At 44.8% G+C, this 20527-nt stretch overlaps 1 protein-coding gene across 3 annotated transcripts in view; it reads left to right on the top strand.

Annotated features, from left to right (window-relative positions):
• The first annotated feature begins 6859 nt into the window (after positions 1-6859).
• The window catches only part of LOC139758471 (nose resistant to fluoxetine protein 6-like), a 50135-nt gene continuing 36467 nt past the window's right edge, over positions 6860-20527 (top strand). For 2 of the 3 annotated variants that reach the window (XM_071679922.1, XM_071679942.1), the window contains exons 1-4: positions 6860-6920; positions 13180-13582; positions 15620-15779; positions 20526-20527. The exon at positions 20526-20527 is cut by the window's right edge and continues 143 nt beyond it. In XM_071679922.1, coding sequence (XP_071536023.1) covers positions 13253-13582; positions 15620-15779; positions 20526-20527 — 492 coding nt within the window. In that variant the 5' untranslated portion in view covers positions 6860-6920; positions 13180-13252. Of the gene's footprint in view, positions 8180-13179; positions 13583-15619; positions 15780-20525 lie in introns of all 3 variants that reach the window. The other variant, XM_071679932.1, reaches the window with a different exon arrangement.

Genomic DNA, 20527 nt, shown 5'->3' with positions numbered 1-20527 from the left:
GTCCAGAGGAGCGCAACAAAGAGTTAATAGAGAAGGTCCAGAGGAACGCAACAAAGAGTTGATAGAGAAGGTCCAGAGGAGCGCAACAAAGAGTTATTGGAGAAGGTCCAGAGGAGCGCAACAAAGAGTTAATAGAGAAGGTCCAGAGGAGCGCAACAAAGAGTTAATAGAGAAGGTCCAGAGGAGCGCAACAAAGAGTTATTGGAGAAGGTCCAGAGGAGCGCAACAAAGCTAGGACCGGAATCGAGAAAACTGAATTTACAATGAAAGGCTATAAAGGTCTTAAATTGGCCCACCTTGCCATAGAGAAGACTCAGGGGTGAAGTGATCACAAACTTTTTTAAGTTATCCAAACAGTTGAGCGATGCAGACAATGGACAGTTCTTAGAGAGATATAGAAATAGAACCACTGGAGAAACGTAAGACGATATTAAGCAAGAAACTGGTTCATTAAAGATATGAGGAAGTATTTCTGCGCAGGGTAAGTGCGTTGGTGGATGTGGAAATGAAACGACTGAGGACATACATGGTTGATGCAGACGATCGATACACACGAGTGGACAGAGTTGTAGGTGAGTGAAAGGATGTTAAGTAGATGGGGGCACTGTGAGTGAAGGTAAAACTCGCTTCCCGTCCAGTAGAAATCGGGAATTACACACACACACACACACACACAGACGAGATCCCTGAAGCTTATTTCTAGCTACGTGATAATGGTGTCGAGTTTCTTTTTGTACATTTCATCAGGTTGATCTTCGTCAATCGTGTATCGGACCAGGTTTAGACTCTGTCAGGGTCAACCCCCTTGTAAGCTGATGCAGTCCTTCATGCCACTTACACTTCCCTCATGATCTTTGCATCATCTGCCAACATATGCAGGCAGGAGGAGTCCACATACCATGTGGCAAGCCATCCGCATTGATCAAGAAGAATAATGGTTCCTCGGGTCAGATCTCTGTAGCAATCCGCTGGTGACCTCGACCCATTTCGAGAAGGCTAACTCTGCCTAGTGTCCATTGTTCGCTTCCACTAAGATAATCTATTCACTGAAGGAGTCTCCCCTTTATTCCAGTGTGATGATCCCATGTGGTGGTTACAGTGTCAAACGCTTTCTGGCAGCCCAGATACAAGCAATCCACTCATCTTTCCTCTTTTTTTTTTTCCAATACTGAGCTCACTCTCTTGTGGAAATATATCTTTTTTTTTCCCCCAGAAGCCATTTTGTGTCTTAGATGTGTGTGGGAGGTGTGTCTGTGTGTTTGTGCATACGTATGTTAATAGTTATATGTCATTATTCTTAGTGTGTTACGAGAAGAGAGTTTTACATTCGTGTTGTCCCGTCTCTCAATCATATATATTTTAAGCATGTCATTATTCCAATGTATGCACACACACACACACACACACACACACACCAGCCCCAAAGGGAAGATGAATACGTGGGTTGAATGTAGGCCGATGGCCATACCCAGGATTCGAACCCATGCGGGTTCGACCCTGGGCTAGCCTGTGCTGACTCATGGTCAGTAACGCTAACCAATACACCACGAAGGCCAGTGTGTGTGTGTGTGTGTTTGTGTGTGTGTGTGTAATTACTATTTATATGTGATGGGGAGAGAGTTTTGCACTCGTGTTGACCCGTCTCTTAACCATGTATATATTATGTTATTGTGTACACACACACACACACACACACACACACACACACACACACACACACCAGCCCAAGCCAGGTACCTATTTTTAGACCTGCCCCGAGGAGTGGATGAACACCTGGGATTAACTGTGGGCCGATTGCTATGCTTAGGATTCAAACCCATACCCCAAGAGGGCTGGTAACTCTTACCACTACACCACGGAGGCCCCTGCAAGTCTGAGGGCATACATGTATTTGTATCTATGTGTACATGTGTGTGTGTATGTATTCATATGTACATTTGTCACTCTGTTTCTCATGTGTACGAATGTGTATGTATCTATGTGTACATGTGTCTGTGTGTGCATTTATGTGTACGTTTGTTCTCTTTGCTCTCATGTGTACGAACGAAGAGATAACACAATCTCCTGATTAGGGACCTGTTACATCCTAATCAATAGAGTGATTCACAGGTAATCTATTACTGGATAAAAATGGATAAAATTCATACGAAAAAAATGAAAAAGTCGGAATAGATAACGTACCACCGAGAGTCAGTGTGTGATCCAGAGAGTCGAGCAGGGGCAGCTTGCAGGCAGGCCATTAAGGAAGCTGTGTCGGCCGGGAGCCAGTAAAATGCCCGTCAGAAGGTCAATCACACGGACTTATTTCCGCTCCTCTTCCTCCATGCTCAATGTCACGCCGTTCCTCCTGCCCGCCCCGCGGCACGCCCACGGACGGCCAATGGGAAATCGCCTACCTGCTCCTCCTCCGTTTTGATTGGCTGCTTGGACTATCCCAGGGGAGAGATTGGTATTGACCTCAATTTATCTCCCGAAGACTTCACTTTCACCCGACGCCTCCAGCTGGATGTTGCTGAGGCGCTGTCATTTTCCAGGGCCGCCGCCAGATGGGGTTGGGTGTAGGGGCGCGCGCGCGCGCGTGACGAGCCGGCGTTACGCCCAGGGAGGGACAACTTTACCTTCTTGGTTAAGGCTCGAAGATTTAGGCGGGAAATCCAGAAGGGAGAAGGGGCCACTTTGAACAATGGTTTGCTGGGCTAAATTTATTTCCCAAAATAAAACGAAGTAAATTTCATAGCAAAATAATACACTTAGAATCTGCTTTATGCAAATGAATCTCGAGGTGTTGAAAATAGAATGAGGGTTAGAATCTTACCAAGAAACGGAATGTGTGGTTTCTATATATAGAGCAAGAGTATTTAAAGCTGTTAATTGCTTGACGTGTCGGCAATATAGATTAGATAATGTACACACGCACGCACACCACCTCCCACACACACACACACACATACACTTACACCTCCCACACACACACACACACACACTTACACTTACACCTCCCACACACACACACACACACACACTTACACTTACACCTCCCACACACACACACACACACACACACACACACTTACACTTACACCTCCCACACACACACACACACACACACACACACACACACACACACACACACACTTACACCTCACACACACACACACACACACACACACACACACACACACACACACACACACACACACACACAAGCACACACACACACAAGCACACACACCTCCCACTTACACACACACACACACACACACACACACACACGAATATGGACATTATCAACAACAGAGTAAAGTAAGTGTGGAGCACTTTATGCCCCCCCCAAGTGAGTCACCCCTATTGTATACATCATCATGGCACCCGAGAGACGCAGCAGCTGAATGAGGCGCACTTAACACTCCAGCGTCACCATGACTAGACTCGCGTCACACCGCTTGTGACGCGCCTCGGGTAACGCGTGACATGACAACACTTAACATTCGACATATTACTTACGAACTTAAGTACCTACTTATATGGTTCTCTAGCCCTTTACCGCCCCCCTCCCCCCATACCTGGTCGTATTCTATCTACTTCACTCTCCATCTGTCTATTATCTGTCTATCTGTCTGTCTATTTATCCCTTTATACATCTGTCTATATCTCTCTATGTCTGTCTATTTCTCTATCAATCTGTCTCTACTTTATACATCTGTCTATCTCTATCTGTATCTATCTATGTCTATCTATCTATCCCTTCATACGTCTATCTATATATCTATCTGTCTGTCTATCTATATATCTATTTATCTATCTGTCTATCTATCTATCCATATATCCGTCTGTCTATCTATTTATATATCGATCTATATATCTACTCCTTCGTCCATCATTCTCTCGCTGTACTGGTACTAGTACCTTCGTCCCAGTGCACTATATCACCTAAGGGCCTTACTGTTCTTCTATATATCCCCCGTATATCACCTAAGGGCCTTACTGTTCTTCTATATATCCCCCGTATATCACCTAAGGGCCTTACTGTTCTTCTATATATCCCCCGTATATCACCTAAGGGCCTTACTGTTCTTCTATATATATCCCATATATACCCTGAGGAGTTCACTGTTCTGTATATCCCCCGTATATCCCCAGAAGAGTTCACTGTTCTACATATCCCCCATATATTACCTGTGAAGGCCTTTCTGTTCTGTATATCCTCCATATATCACTTCAGGAGTTCACTGTTCTGTACGTCCCCCGTATATCACCTCAGGGATTTGTTCTTATCATCTGTGTTCGTATAGGTGAGTCCATGTTGACGGACTGGTGTTGGTTATCTACAAGTAGACTTGGTAGATTGAAGGGTAGATGCATCATCTGTTTTTAGCTTTTTTTTTTTTTTTTGTCGCCCAAGGTATACCCTATCTGTTCTTCCCATTTATTTCAGAATTTACTGAAATCTAAATATCGACCTCTTCCCCCACCCCCTTAGAAATGGGATGAGGGTAGTAAATACGTGTTTATATATATATATATATATATATATATATATATATATATATATATATATATATATATATATATATATATATATTTTACCTATATCAAGTAAGAAGTAAGATTATTAATGAAAGAGAAGAGAGAGGCATTTGGACGATTTTTGCAGGGAAAAAATGAAATTGAGTGGGAGATGTATAAAAGAAAAAGACAGGAGGTCAAGAGAAAGGTGCAAGAGGTGAAAAAGAGGGCAAATGAGAGTTGGGGTGAGAGAGTATCATTAAATTTTAGGGAGAATAAAAAGATGTCAGTGGAATTTATTAAAAAAGGGGGGTGACTGTATTGTTGACTGGTTGGTAAGGTTATTTAATGTATGTATGACTCATGGTGAGGTGCCTGAGGATTGGCGGAATGCGTGCATAGTGCCATTGTACAAAGGCAAAGGGGATAAGAGTGAGTGCTCAAATTACAGAGGTATAAGTTTGTTGAGTATTCCTGGTAAATTATATGGGAGGGTATTGATTGAGAGGGTGAAAGCATGTACAGAACATCAGATTGGGGAAGAGCAGTGTGGTTTCAGAAGTGGTAGAGGATGTGTGGATCAGGTGTTTGCTTTGAAGAATGTATGTGAGAAATACTTAGAAAAGCAAATGGATTTGTATGTAGCATTTATGGATCCGGAGAAGGCATATGATAGAGTTAATAGAGATGCTCTGTGGAAGGTATTAAGAATATATGGTGTGGGTGGCAAGTTGTTAGAAGCAGTGAAAAGTTTTTATCGAGGATGTAAGGCATGTGTACGTGTAGGAAGAGAGGAAAGTGATTGGTTCTCAGTGAATGTAGGTTTGCGGCAGGGGTGTGTGATGTCTCCATGGTTGTTTAATTTGTTTATGGATGGGGTTGTCAGGGAGGTGAATGCAAGAGTTTTGGAAAGAGGGGCAAGAATGAAGTCTGTTGTGGATGAGAGAGCTTGGGAAGTGAGTCAGTTGTTGTTCGCTGATGATACAGCGCTGGTGGCTGATTCATGTGAGAAACTGCAGAAGCTGGTGACTGAGTTTGGTAAAGTGTGTGAAAGAAGAAAGTTAAGAGTAAATGTGAATAAGAGCAAGGTTATTAGGTACAGTAGGGTTGAGGGTCAAGTCAATTGGGAGGTAAGTTTGAATGGAGAAAAACTGGAGGAAGTAAAGTGTTTTAGATATCTGGGAGTGGATCTGGCAGCGGATGGAACCATGGAAGCGGAAGTGGATCATAGGGTGGGGGAGGGGGCGAAAATCCTGGGAGCCTTGAGGAATGTGTGGAAGTCGAGAACATTATCTCGGAAAGCAAAAATGGGTATGTTTGAAGGAATAGTGGTTCCAACAATGTTGTATGGTTGCGAGGCGTGGGCTATGGATAGAGTTGTGCGGAGGAGGGTGGATGTGCTGGAAATGAGATGTTTGAGGACAATATGTGGTGTGAGGTGGTTTGATCGAGTAAGTAATGTAAGGGTAAGAGAGATGTGTGGAAATAAAAAGAGCGTGGTTGAGAGAGCAGAAGAGGGTGTTTTGAAATGGTTTGGACACATGGAGAGAATGAGTGAGGAAAGATTGACCAAGAGGATATATGTGTCGGAGGTGGAGGGAACGAGGAGAAGTGGGAGACCAAATTGGAGGTGGAAAGATGGAGTGAAAAAGATTTTGAGTGATCGGGGCCTGAACATGCAAGAGGGTGAAAGACGGGCAAGGAATAGAGTGAATTGGATCGATGTGGTATACCGGGGTTGACGTGCTGTCAGTGGATTGAATCAGGGCATGTGAAGCGTCTGGGGTAAACCATGGAAAGCTGTGTGGGGCCTGGATGTGGAAAGGGAGCTGTGGTTTTTGGCATTATTGCATGACAGCTAGTGACTGAGTGTGAACGAATGAGGCCTTTGTTGTCTTTTCCTAGCGCTACCCCGCACACATGAGGGGGGAGGGGGATGGTATTCCATGTGTGGCGAGGTGGCGATGGGAATGAATAAAGGCAGACAGTGTGAATTGTGTGCATGGGTATATATGTATGTGTCTGTGTGTGTATATATATGTGTACATTGAGATGTATAGGTATGTATATTTGCGTGTGTGGACGTGTGTGTATATACATGTGTATGGGGATGGGTTGGGCCATTTCTTTCGTCTGTTTCCTTGCGCTACCTCGCAAACGCGGGAGACAGCGACAAAGCAAAACCTATATCAAAATAATGTGTAAAACATAAGTCGCTAGAGATAACTCCAATCAAGATAACGAAATTATCGGAAGTTCAAGATAACACACCTGAAAGAGAGAGAGAGAGAGAGAGAGAGAGAGAGAGAGAGAGAGAGAGAGAGAGAGAGAGGCTTTATATATACATGTAGCGAGATACGATCACCATTCACTTCCTGAGTAACGAGACCACTAGACACACCAGGCACCATCAGGTATGGTGAGAACACGTCACAACACAACCCCTCCAGTGTGGTGAGAACACGTCACAACACATCCCCTTCAGTGTGGTGAGAACACGTCACAACACAACCCCTCCAGTGTGGTGAGAACACGTCACAACACAACCCCTCCAGTGTGGTGAGAACACGTCACAACACACCCCTCCACTGTGGTGAGAACACGTCACAATACAACCCCTCCAGTGTGGTGAGAACACGTCACAACACACAACCCCTCCAGTGTGGTGAGAACACGTCACAACACAACCCCTCCAGTGTGGTGAGAACACGTCACAACACAACCCCTCCAGTGTGGTGAGAACACGTCACAACACACCCCTCCACTGTGGTGAGAACACGTCACAACACAACCCCTCCAGTGTGGTGAGAACACGTCACAACACACTACCCCTCCACTGTGGTGAGAACACGTCACAACACAACCCCTCCAGTGTGGTGAGAACACGTCACAACACAACCCCTCCAGTGTGGTGAGAACACGTCACAACACACCCCTCCACTGTGGTGAGAACACGTCACAACACAACCCCTCCAGTGTGGTGAGAACACGTCACAACACACAACCCCTCCAGTGTGGTGAGAACACGTCACAACACAACCCGTCCAGTGTGGTGAGAACACGTCACAACACAACCCGTCCAGTGTGGTGAGAACACGTCACAACACAACCCGTCCAGTGTGGTGAGAACACGTCACAACACAACCCCTCCAGTGTGGTGAGAACACGTCACAACACACCCCTCCACTGTGGTGAGAACACGTCACAACACAACCCGTCCAGTGTGGTGAGAACACGTCACAACACAACCCGTCCAGTGTGGTGAGAACACGTCACAACACATCCCCTCCAGTGTGGTGAGAACACGTCACAACACACAACCCCTCCAGTGTGGTGAGAACACGTCACAACACACCCCTCCACTGTGGTGAGAACACGTCACAACACAACCCCTCCAGTGTGGTGAGAACACGTCACAACACACAACCCCTCCAGTGTGGTGAGAACACGTCACAACACACAACCCCTCCAGTGTGGTGAGAACACGTCACAACACAACCCGTCCAGTGTGGTGAGAACACGTCACAACACAACCCGTCCAGTGTGGTGAGAACACGTCACAACACAACCCCTCCAGTGTGGTGAGAACACGTCACAACACAACCCCTCCAGTGTGGTGAGAACACGTCACAACACACCCCTCCACTGTGGTGAGAAGACGTAGTTCAGTGAGGTAAGTATACTTAGTATACCAAAGTCAGAACCGTATGTATACAGTACAGCATACCCCTGCAATACAGTAACGGTATGATATGGCATACCTCAGACGTATAGCGAGTGCAGCATACCACAGTGGTATAGCGAGTGCAGCATACCTCCGGTGTAGCGAGTGCAGCATACCTCAGTGGTATAGCGAGCGCAGCATACCTCAGTGGTATAGCGAGTGCAGCATACCTCAGTGGTATAGCGAATGCAGCATACCTCAGTGGTATAGCGAGTGCAGCATACCTCAGTCGTATAGCAAGTGCAGCATACCTCAGTCGTATAGCGAATGCAGCATACCTCAGCGGTATAGCGAGTGCAGCATCCTCAGTGGTATAGCGAGTGCAGCATACCTCAGTGGTATAGCGAGTGCAGCATACCTCAATGGTATAGCGAGTGCAGCATACCTCAGTGGTATAGCGAGTGCAACATACCACAGTGGTATAGCGAGTGCAGCATACCTCATTGGTATAGCGAGTGCAGCATACCTCAGTGATATAGCGAGTGCAGCATACCTCAGTCGTATAGCGAGTGCAGCATACCTCATTGGTATAGCGAGTGCAGCATACCTCAGTGATATAGCGAGTGCAGCATACCTCAGTGGTATAGCGAGTGCAGCATACCTCAGTGGTATAGCGAGTGCAGCATACCTCAGTGGTATAGCGAGTGCAGCATACCTCAGTGGTATAGCGAGTGCAGCATACCTCAGTGGTATAGCGAGTGCAGCATACTCATGTATAGCAGTGCAGCATACCTCAGTGGTATAGCGAGTGCAGCATACCTCAGTGTATAGCGGGTGCAGCATACCTCAGTATACCGAGTGCAGCATACTCAGTGTATAGCGAGTGCAGCATACCTCAGTGTATAGCGAGTGCAGCATACCTCAGTGGTATAGCGAGTGCAGCATACCTCAATGGTATAGCGAGTGCAGCATACTCATGGTATAGCAAGTGCAGCATACTCAGTGTATAGCGAGTGCAGCATACCTCAGTGTATAGCGAGTGCAGCATACCTCAGTGGTATAGCGAGTGCAGCATACCTCAGTGGTATAGCGAGTGCGCATACCTCAGTTTAGCGAGCATACCTCAGTGGTATAGCAAGTGCAGCATCTCAGTGGTTTAGCGAGTGCAGCATACCTCAGTGGTATAGCGGGTGCAGCATACCTCAGTCGTATAGCGAGTGCAGCATACCTCAGTCGTATAGCGAATGCAACATACCTCAGTGGTATAGCAAGTGCAGCATATCTCAGTGTTACAGTGTGCAGCATACCTCAGTGGTATAGCGAGTGCAGCATACCTCAGTGGTATAGCGGGTGCAGCATACCTCAGTCGTATACCGAGTGCAGCATACCTCAGTGGTATAGCGATTACAGCATACCTCAGTCGTATAGCGAATGCAGCATACCTCAGTGGTATAGCAAGTGTAGCATACCTCAGTGGTAAAGCTAGTGCAGCATACCTCAGTGGTATAGCGAGTGCAGCATACTTCAATGGTATAGCGAGTGCAGCATACCTCAGTGGTATAGCGAGTGCAGCATACCTCAGTGGAGCTAAGTTTGCAATGCAGTAGACCCTCAACCACGGTGTATACTGACAGCAGTATACCGAGACTCTCCTGCACAGCTCACTAAGAAGACCATTTTCTATGACCCATTTTCTATGTGTTATGTAATGACACGGGGATGGAAGTGCCGAATATCTATGTCAACAAGAATAAGGATGACGCGTCTAGGAAGGCTTCATCATCATCATCATCATCGTTACACACGTCAAGACGCGGCCCGTTGATTAACGCACAGACATGTCCACTGCTTTTTCCTGGAATGTCCAAAGCCACGAAGGGATATAATATTCTCTCTCTCTCTCTCTCTCTCTCTCTCTCTCTCTCTCTCTCTCTCTCTCTCTCTCTCTCTCTCTCTCTCTCTCTCTCTCTCATCATTCTACTCACGTTTGCTTGCGTTCTGGTTACTTGTGCCCCGGCGACGTCTTATGTTTATAGATGTTTTCCCCGCTGGCTATTGTTGTTTTTGTACATGTACGTACATCTCTTAGTCATGGCATTCCGTCCCTGTCGCAATACTCTCTATCCATTACCACCCACATCCCTCCCTCCGTCCCTCTCGCATGCCACACACTTCACCCGCACGTGCGAGCACCGCTTCCATCCCTCATCCACACCCTTAGCTTCGTTTACAATCACCCTCTACCATTCTTCATCCCAGCTCTCCATGTAACTCCCCCAAACCAGCCTCTTTTCCCAGCTCATTTGCTTCCAGCCCCAGACGTAAGTGAACAGCGAACCACAGTACAAGACGCGCCTTCTCACTCTTCACAGACAAACGCTACTGCTTCATAGAACCCCCAACGACAACCTACAACCCAGAGACACCAGTGACATCAAAAGATAAACACACGTTAGTACGAAGTCAACTCAGACACCACAACATCCGCCTACCCCTCATCCAAGAAACCAGACTTCCATCCAACCCCACCTTCAGTCTTTCTACAACTACGCTACCGTAAAAGAAGACAAAGAACAAGGATAGTGGCTCATAACACTCGTCCATCAAACAGAGCAACTCACAATGAATGACAGCTCCTTAGAAATACAGTCCATGGACAAAAAAAATAGACCTTTATAGTACTAACGACCACATAGTCAACACCTACATACCTCCTTCTCCACACGCCCCGCCACATATACTCCCTAACCACTAAACCTGACCACCAGACCCAACACTTATCTCTGTAGGGATTTCGGTGTCTTATCATCCCACTTGTCTCAAGACACACGCATCCAAGATCCCCTCAAGGTGAACTACTCATAAACTAACTCCATCCTGTCATTATCCTCATGAAGACCCTAAACAGAATCCATCCTTTAAGTAACTGCCTTCCCACCCTTCATTCCCAGGGAGACAAACATTGCAATCAAAACTGGAAATAACTCTCCTGTAACGGGACCTAAATATCATATCAAACTTTCACGTAAAACACTTTTTGGCCCCGAGCTCTTACAATCACTCTTGGCCAGACAACAAAATCCCAAACATCCGGAAACTTACCAACGTCATACTAGTCTTTAAACCCTCCAAACCTCCCAGCAACCAAACCCTTTCCTCCTACCACCCTACATCACTTCTGCCTTCAGTTTCCACACTCGGTGGCAAACAGATCAACAACATAATCAAACAATACATCCCAGACTCACCCATACAACAACATGGCAACCACTTCACCACAAAGTATCCTTGATGGCTTCAGCCAACCGCGGCCCCCTTCCTGTAGAGCGTTACTGGCCCCAGTCATCTTCACAAAGCATCCCACACTCTTCCTCTCCACATCCTCACACACAACAAACTTGTCGCCTCGCCTCCAGCCACGGCAGGATCGTGGAAAGAGGCCACCATGTGGTTCCAACACGCGAAGGACCGAATATGACTAACGTAACATGATGAGAGCAGACGAATGAGCGAGGTAAATGGTGAGGTAATACAGTTTATAGTTGAAGACGGGGATGGGAAACCGCTCTTCGTTAAACGCCGGTCATCTGGAGGATTGATCTGGGCCCAAGATTCTCGACGTATGGGAAGCCTTGCATCAGAAACGATTTAATTCACTTCCTTTCATCCCACAGCGATAGCGGGGGTCGGATGTTATCATACACTTCTCTCTCGGGGAAGTTAAGGATATACGGCGAAGATCCTTTGGAGATGATGCATTATAAGACGGAGGCGTTTTTGAGGCTGGGATACCCTTTAGGTAAACTCAGTAAACTTCAGAACAAAGTCAGGAGAATCAGGGAGAAGAGAAAAGAAAAGAAAAAATAGGCAAAGTAGCAACGATCGCGAGGAAAACAAAAGACGAGGCGAATGATATGGCGCTAAACAGGTTCCTAACAGTGTCTAACTCGCAAGAGGCACAAATCATACACAGTATCTTTATCACGAGACGGAGTATGTATTGCTACATCATCTGGCAGAAAGATGGTGGAGATCTTACCTGGCGTAAACCAAGTGGGCAGAACAACAACACCAGAAGTTGTGGTATACGAGATCTCATGTAGTGGATGCCAACGAGCCTACTGCGGTGAAACAAGGCGTGGGTTGGAATGCTAAGTGACGGAACTCACTTAGACGTAATGAACCATAGACTATCGAATGCTCTCGTGGTACACATGGGATGAGGATGGGCATCTACCCAAGTGGGACGGAGCCCTGGTGCCAAGGGCAAGATAAGGATGTGCAAGGAAGGCTGTAGAAGCTGCGCACATACGGATGGATGAATCCACTGAGTTTGTCGCTCGGGCGGAGATTCCAGGTCACAACTCGATACGTGAGTGGTCAGTGGGGAGAAGGACAAGGCTAGCAGACCAGTCCAGCCAATGGGAGAGGGAGAACCAGACGGGCAAGAGGCCAGCAGCATGAGAAACGATGTTTATAATGCATATAAGCTTGATGTTCCCCTGGTGTGTTATTCAGCTTGAGGAAAAGCTTGTGTCGGAACGTCTAGAATAAAGTCTGGTTTAACCTTGTATTTCTTCATCACCTCGTTGTCTCCACACACGCACACGGACACTACTCACACACGTATACACACACACACACACACACACACACACACACATATATATATATATATATATATATATATATATATAGAGAGAGAGAGAGAGAGAGAGAGAGAGAGAGAGAGAGAGAGAGAGAGAGAGTTGACTTAGGAGGAGAGAGTATGTTTCTATATGTCTGACGACTCTATCATCACTCATTACTCATGGAAAGTACAGACGGTGTAACATGCTAGCTGCAGTATATGAGAGGAGGATTCCTCATAGAATTCCATTACTTAAGAACTGAGGAGAGAGAGAGAGAGAGAGAGAGAGAGAGAGAGAGAGAGAGAGAGAGAGAGAGAGAGAGAGAGAGAGATCTGATGTATCAATGTGGACATGATCAGTGAGGTTAACTTTTTACAGGGAGAGTGAGTGAGTGAGTGAGGGTGACCATCTGTGCCCCTGAGGTACTACAACACACCCCTGCACCGTCACCATGATGCGCGTGTGGGGCCTCCTGGCCATGTGTATCGTCTCGTGTGTTGGAGGTCCACCTCTGAGGTCCTCCAGCCTCGCCCAGGACCACAACAGCATCCAGGAAAGCCTCCACCCGAGGGTGGTAGTCGAGGTGGATGTGGCTAAGGATCAGGAGGACCTGTTGAAGGACGGGGCGATACACTATCAAGAACCTGACGAGGAAGAGAAGTCCTGGGCTATGGTTGAGGAGGCCACTAAGGCACTGTTCCCGGGGCCCCTCTGGACGGCCCTAGATGTGGCCCAGGACCATGACGGTGACGCAGCAGATGGTCCTCCCCCACTGCTACAGGTAAGGAAGTCTGTACCATCAGGTAAATAATGATCAGTGGATGCATTACCCTGCAAAAGTCAGTATAAGATCATGTATGAGTAAGATCCTTTCGCTTTCCCTCTTCTTCATTTTGGTTCATCATTTGTCTGTTTCAAGGGAAACAACAAATGTGAATTAAGACCCATACCTCAGGCTAACATCCTCGGGACCAAAAATACCTGACTGGGTTTAAGAAAGCTTACCCCAGACACTACTTCAGGGTTCATATGCCGATCCATATGCCTTGCTGTTAACACTATATCGCCCCCCATATACCACGTTACTGTAATTTATTCTTTCCTGTTTTTCAAACACACTTGTTTTCAGTATATGAACGAGAAAATGGAGAGTGGTTTATCGAGTTGGAAATGCAGTATAGTAAGGGCTGTTTTCATTACTGAGAGCGAAAGCTGACTAATTTAGCTAGAAAGAGCTGCGTTGATCAGTATATATATCAGTATATATATATCAGTATATATATATATATATATATATATATATATATATATATATATATATATATATATATATATATATATATAATTCTTTAAAAGAGGTCTGGAGTCGTAAGTTCACCGTTGCACGGTGTTCAGTTGAAATTGTGAATAATACCACCAACTTCTATGAAGCGATCTATATTGTCGTTAATAAATTTTTACACAATACATTCGTAGAGTATATACGTTTTTCTCAGTTTATTGACTTGTCATCGTTGCACATCTTTTATGCACCATATTTTGGTTTTGTCCCACACTTAGCCATGTTTGTTTACATGACCATAATCCCAATGATGTCACGAACATCTTTTAAAAAAGTCCCATTTTTTCTTTGCATACAAACCTTGCAAATTTTTGTAACACATTTGTAGGTCTGTATATTTGAATTATTTTGGCGATTTATACAATAGACTAATTGTGTGCAAGGGTTACTGATAATGATATCTGACGGAACAATAGCTAGGATAAGAAAGGACGTATCATCATGAGAAGAGAAATGAGACGGAGCGAGCGTTAAGTTTTTCCTTCATATCTCTGTAATTAATTTCTCCGAAGGGACGATACAGCCGAGTATAACTCATACAAATTTATGGTATGAGAAGCATCACTAGGAACAGCCTCCATCAAGATGGAATAAGTTATTAGCGGTACTGTTCTTACGTCTATACGTTGTCTGGTGGTACGTGGCAACTGCACGAGAGGATGGACCATTGCTTGTTGCTCGCACTGTGAGGTAATCATCAGTATCTTTCCCTCCCACTTAGATATCCAACCCACTGAGCACATGACGTCAGTATTACATTTATTCGACTTGACTTGACCTACTGTTGTTGTTATTCGTTGATGTTCAGCGTCGTTAGTCATCGGTGAACAATGGACATGTGACAGGTTTGACGTTGCACATCCCACCATTTTGCATCTTTGTTTTTTTTCCGTACGTATTTATTTACAGGCGTTTCATGGAGGTACAGTTATGCATATGATTATCATACTATGATTTGAATCATTAGATGTATGATATAGTAAAAACCAGATAATAGTATTTGATTAATATTTCACTAGTGTTTATCCGATCATAAATGACGTGTGTAGTGATCATATTCCTCCATTGATATTATTGATTTTATTCGAGATAATGACTTAGATTCGTATACCTTTCCCGTGGCAAATGACTTAATGACAAGAACAGTTAAGGATTTAACTACCTCATTCACCCATCCATAGATAACCCTTATCTGTACAGTATTTATTAGTTAGAGAAACAGTAGATTGGGAGAGTAGTGGGAGATAAAGACGAAACATATATAGTTCGAAAATTAATCTTATGATTATATTCATGTAATAAAAAAGAATTATGAAAATTTTTTATTCCGAAGGAGTACACAGTTCCCTGCTCCTGGACGTAGCGCAGCCCTGAAGTATGCAGGAACCTCTGGAAAGATGACATGGGGTAACACCAGGACCTTTTTTTTCCCCTTATCCTTTTCCGAAGGTCATTGATCTGCGTCTTGTCCTGCAGGAAAGTGGTGGTGAGGGCGTGGTGGGCGGAGGTCAAGCCACCTCGCTGGCCGGGTACTACCTGCCACACACGGGCTCCTCCTCCTCCTCTGACTCATGCACGAGTGACGTCCAAGTGGTCCTCATGGCCATCATGAATGAAGAACGCTGGGCCTTAAAGAGTAAGTTCTACGAGGAAGAGAATAGTTGTATCTATCTATCTATCTACTTACCTACCTACCTACCTTGCCACTATGGCGAGATATTGTAGCCTCGTGTATTTCGGGTGGCTGTTTTGTTTACCTTGCCAAACGCCATCTTTTGTTACCATGACTTGGTTGATCTGGTTAACTTTACTGAGCGTCTAATTTTACTTTTAAGAGATTTCGATATTTATTTTGGAGCTGTCTCTTATTTACCTAAGAAAAAATAAAACAATTATTGATTACTTCCATCATTCTTGTAGGCAAGTCATGTATCCTTATACTTTTTTTTTTTTTAGCATATTCCTATGAATATTACCTTCGGTGTCATGTATTTTTATACCTTATCTCTTTCTTTTCAGCATATTCCTATGAATATTATCTTTCTCCCGATATTTGAAAATTTCAATTCCACTACGCCTGGATATTATGTCTTTTTATTACCACAGACTATACAATAGTAGATCTCCGTATAGCCTAGCATGGTAGAGTATGTGTTCTGTTGAATCATTATGACCTGTAAAGTGGGTTTTTAATTCGTTTTAGCTTACCTGAGTCATCTTATTTAGTTATCGATCATATAACACTGCAGTATTCAATTTTTGTTATATATATATATATATATATATATATATATATATATATATATATATATATATATATATATATATATATATGTGGGAAGAGAGGAAAGTGATTGGTTCTCAGTGAATGTAGGATTGCGGCAGGGGTGTGTGATTGTCTCCATGGTTGTTTAATTTGTTTGTGGATGGGGTTGTTGGGGAGGTGAATGCAAGAGTTTTGGAAAGAGGGGCAAGTATGGGGTCTGTTGGGGTTGGGAAGTGAGTCAGTTGTTGTTCGCTGATGATACAGCGCTGGTGGCTGATTCATGTGAGAAACTGCAGAAGCTGGTGACTGAGTTTGGTAAAGTGTGTGAAAGAAGAAAGTTAAGAGTAAATGTGAATAAGAGCAAGGTTATTAGGTACAGTAGGGTTGAGGGTCAAGTCAATTAGGAGGTAAGTTTGAATGGAGAAAAACTGGAGGAAGTAAAGTGTTTTAGATATCTGGGAGTGGATCTGGCAGCGGATGGAACCATGGAAGCGGAAGTGGATCATAGGGTGGGGGAGGGGGCGAAAATCCTGGGAGCCTTGAAGAATGTGTGGAAGTCGAGAACATTATCTCGGAAAGCAAAAATGTGTATGTTTGAAGGAATAGTGGTTCCAACAATTTTGTATGGTTGCGAGGCGTGGGCTATGGATAGAGTTGTGCGCAGGAGGATGGATGTGCTGGAAATGAGATGTTTGAGGACAATGTGTGGTGTGAGGTGGTTTGATCGAGTAAGTAACGTAAGGGTAAGAGAGATGTATGGAAATAAAAAGAGCGTGGTTGAGAGAGCAGAAGAGGGTGTTTTGAAATGGTTTGGGCACATGGAGAGAATGAGTGAGGAAAGATTGACCAAGAGGATATATGTGTCGGAGGTGGAGGGAACGAGGAGAAGTGGGAGACCAAATTGGAGGTGGAAAGATGGAGTGAAAAAGATTTTGTGTGATCGGGGCCTGAACATGCAGGAGGGTGAAAGGAGGGCAAGGAATAGAGTGAATTGGATCGATGTGGTATACCGGGGTTGACGTGCTGTCAGTGGATTGAATCAGGGCATGTGAAGCGTCTGGGGTAAACCATGGAAAGCTGTGTAGGTATGTATATTTGCGTGTGTGGACGTAAGTATATACATGTGTATGGGGGTGGGTTGGGCCATTTCTTTCGTCTGTTTCCTTGCGCTACCTCGCAAACGCGGGAGACAGCGACAAAGCAAAAAAAAAAAAAAAAAAAAAAAATATATATATATATATATATATATATATATATATATATATATATATATATATATATATATATATATTTCCCGCGTTAAAGAGGTAGCGTTAAGAACAGAGGACTGAGCCTTAGTGGGAAAATCCTCACTTGCTCCCTTCTCTGTTCCTTTCTCATTATCATACAATTTATTACTGTGCTCAATAGTGTTCTTCTATCATCGTAATCTTTAATTTCCTCGTTTTTCATGACTGCGAAATTTTTGAGATTCTTCCTCACTTCCTGTCTACCTCCGTTTTTTTGTGGGTTGGCTCTGCTGTCTTTTTAGTTGTTCTGTAGCTTATATTGTCAGTCGAATTAGATGAAAGAGAGAGAGAGAGAGAGAGAGAGAGAGAGAGAGAGAGAGAGAGAGAGAGAGAGAGAGAGAGAGAGAGAGAGTTTTGTGTTACGAAAGGTCCCCTCTCTCTCTCTCTCTCTCTCTCTCTCTCTCTCTCTCTCTCTCTCTCTCTCTCTCTCTCTCTCTCTCGTCACACACACACAGACCAGTAAACCCTCTTAACCTCCCCCACCCCCCACCTCCATGTCTTCGCAGACGCTAAGATGGAAGTAACAGGACCGTTAAAGGGAGTAAGTAAGTAAGGGGGAGCACCTTGTGGTGTTGGGGGGAGGGGGAGGGGGAGGGGTTAGGTGGTGCTAGGGGATGAGGGGGGAGGGAGGGAGGGGTTAGTGTTAGGTGGTTGACCTAGGGGAAGCCGAGATGTGTGTGTGTGTCTCAATTCATTTTCTCATGATGATGCTGTTGTTGTGTCCTGACACTGCATTCACATTGATGGTGGTGAGATGTACTTGTGAAGTTATCTTAGGGGATAGATGGGTTACACTGATCAGTGTCAGGAATTAAGATAGATTCAGTGACAGTTATAAGTAACATGTTGTGATGATGAGCACAACCAAGGTGGCTGGGGGTGTTTAAAAAAGTCTGCAAAGTGGGCGATCGTGTTCATGGGAATGTTTACCTGTGGCATTCTTGTGGTCACACCTCTGTCTGTTTATGCCAATAGCATCGTACATCTTTCTTTCTTTTTTTTTTCTTGTGTGGCCTTATGTATACATCCGTACGTGACTTACAATTAAGAGTATACACACTTCTGATATGATTTTATTTTTTGGCTTGATGAAGGTTTTACTGATAATGCTGTGATATTGGAAGAGACACCAATTTTAAAACACTTTTTTTAAGCAACTAACCTTAGCTGAATTAGGTGAATAGGGCAACTCCAAACCTCTGGATCTATCATCCTTTTTTCTACATTTTTTTTTTCTTTCCTTTCTGTATAGAATGTCTTCCTAGCTTTCCATTAAGCCTTGTTCACACACACGCCATCACTCACGGTAACGTGAATTCCTCTCCTCCTCACTCATCCTCTCCAGACGATCGACCCATTTCAAACACACCCTCTCCAGCTCTGTGTCAACCATTCTTCTCATACTGCCTCTCTCTCTCTCTCTCTCTCTCTCTCTCTCTCTCTCTCTCTCTCTCTCTCTCTCTCTCTCTCTCTCTCTCTTACCCCATCATTTCTTCATCAACCTTCCACACCATATATATTGTCCTCATGCATTTCATTTACAACACATTTATCGTATTATGCACTTTATTTTTTTTTTGTTGTTGTTGTTATATGCCCCACGCCTCACATCCATACGACACCAATGGGACTACTGTACCATCATACGTACCCCGCCCACTACCCCACACACAACGACCTGTCCTTCCACTCACTCATTACACCCAGGACCTTAGCCCGCCCCCTCACCCACCCTATGACTAACATCAGCTTCCATTGTTCCATCAGTTGTAGTAATCCACTCCCAGGTATCTATAACACTCTACCTCCGCCAGCTTCTCGTTATTCAAACTCACGCGCTAGTCAATCTCTCTCTCTCTCTCTCTCTCTCTCTCTCTCTCTCTCTCTCTCTCTCTCTCTCTCTCTCTCTCTCTCTCTCTCTCTCTCTCTCTCTCTCTCTCTCTCTCTCTCTCTCTCTCTCTCTCTCCTAAATTTCATAACCTTCCTTTGAGTTGCGTTAACTCTCACCATCCTCCTATCACACCCATCTCTCATATTAAGACCCCCAGATTCTTCATTTTCCTCACTCGAGTCTGCCACCAGAGCTGTGTCATCAGCATACAACAGCTGACTCGCCCTCCGTAGGCCTCTCCACCCTCAAAAGACTGGAAATCCGCCCCACTTTCCAAGATCCTTGCCTTTACCTCCCTCGCCACCCTATCCATAAAGAGATTAAAGAGCCAAGCCCCAAAATGCTCTTCATTTCCATTCACACTGTGTACCCCATTATACTCTCAATTGTCATTTCGCCTGCACTTGTATTCGAACCCATCCATTGCTGTGACTCATTCCCTCGCATCAGATTTACTGACGCCCACAGCTCCTCCCACAATCCTCGCCTTTCTCCCTCGTTCCTCTCGTCCCCCAGGGTGCACGCGCACTAACTGCCACCCACCTTTCGTAAACAACTTTCATTTTTACCCACGTCAGTCTGGGGTTTAGTTCCTCACACTAACTTTTTCACATGTTACCACAACTTCCCCTTCAGCAACAATGCTACTCCTTTCTTCACTCTCGTCCTCTCACTAACCCTAGACTTTACCCCCATAGACATTTTCCGAAGCCATTCCTCCTCCTTGACCAAAGACATTCTCAGATCACCATTCTTCCTCCTTCCCCTTGAGCTGAGTATCACTCAGGCCCAGAACATCCAGGTTCCTCTCCCCAAACATACTAACCCTCCTTTCCATCCTCGCTACATCCACGCTTGTTCAGATGTCCCAGCCTGAGTCGGTTTAAGTATCTATCACCTCCCTAATCTCTCTATCTATCCATCTATCCTGGACAGTG

The sequence above is a fragment of the Panulirus ornatus genome, chromosome 2, assembly GCF_036320965.1.
Source record: "Panulirus ornatus isolate Po-2019 chromosome 2, ASM3632096v1, whole genome shotgun sequence".
NCBI classification, from domain to species: Eukaryota; Metazoa; Arthropoda; class Malacostraca; order Decapoda; family Palinuridae; genus Panulirus; species Panulirus ornatus.
Note: the sequence above shows the minus strand (reverse complement) of the source record. Positions and strands in the feature narration are given on the sequence as shown.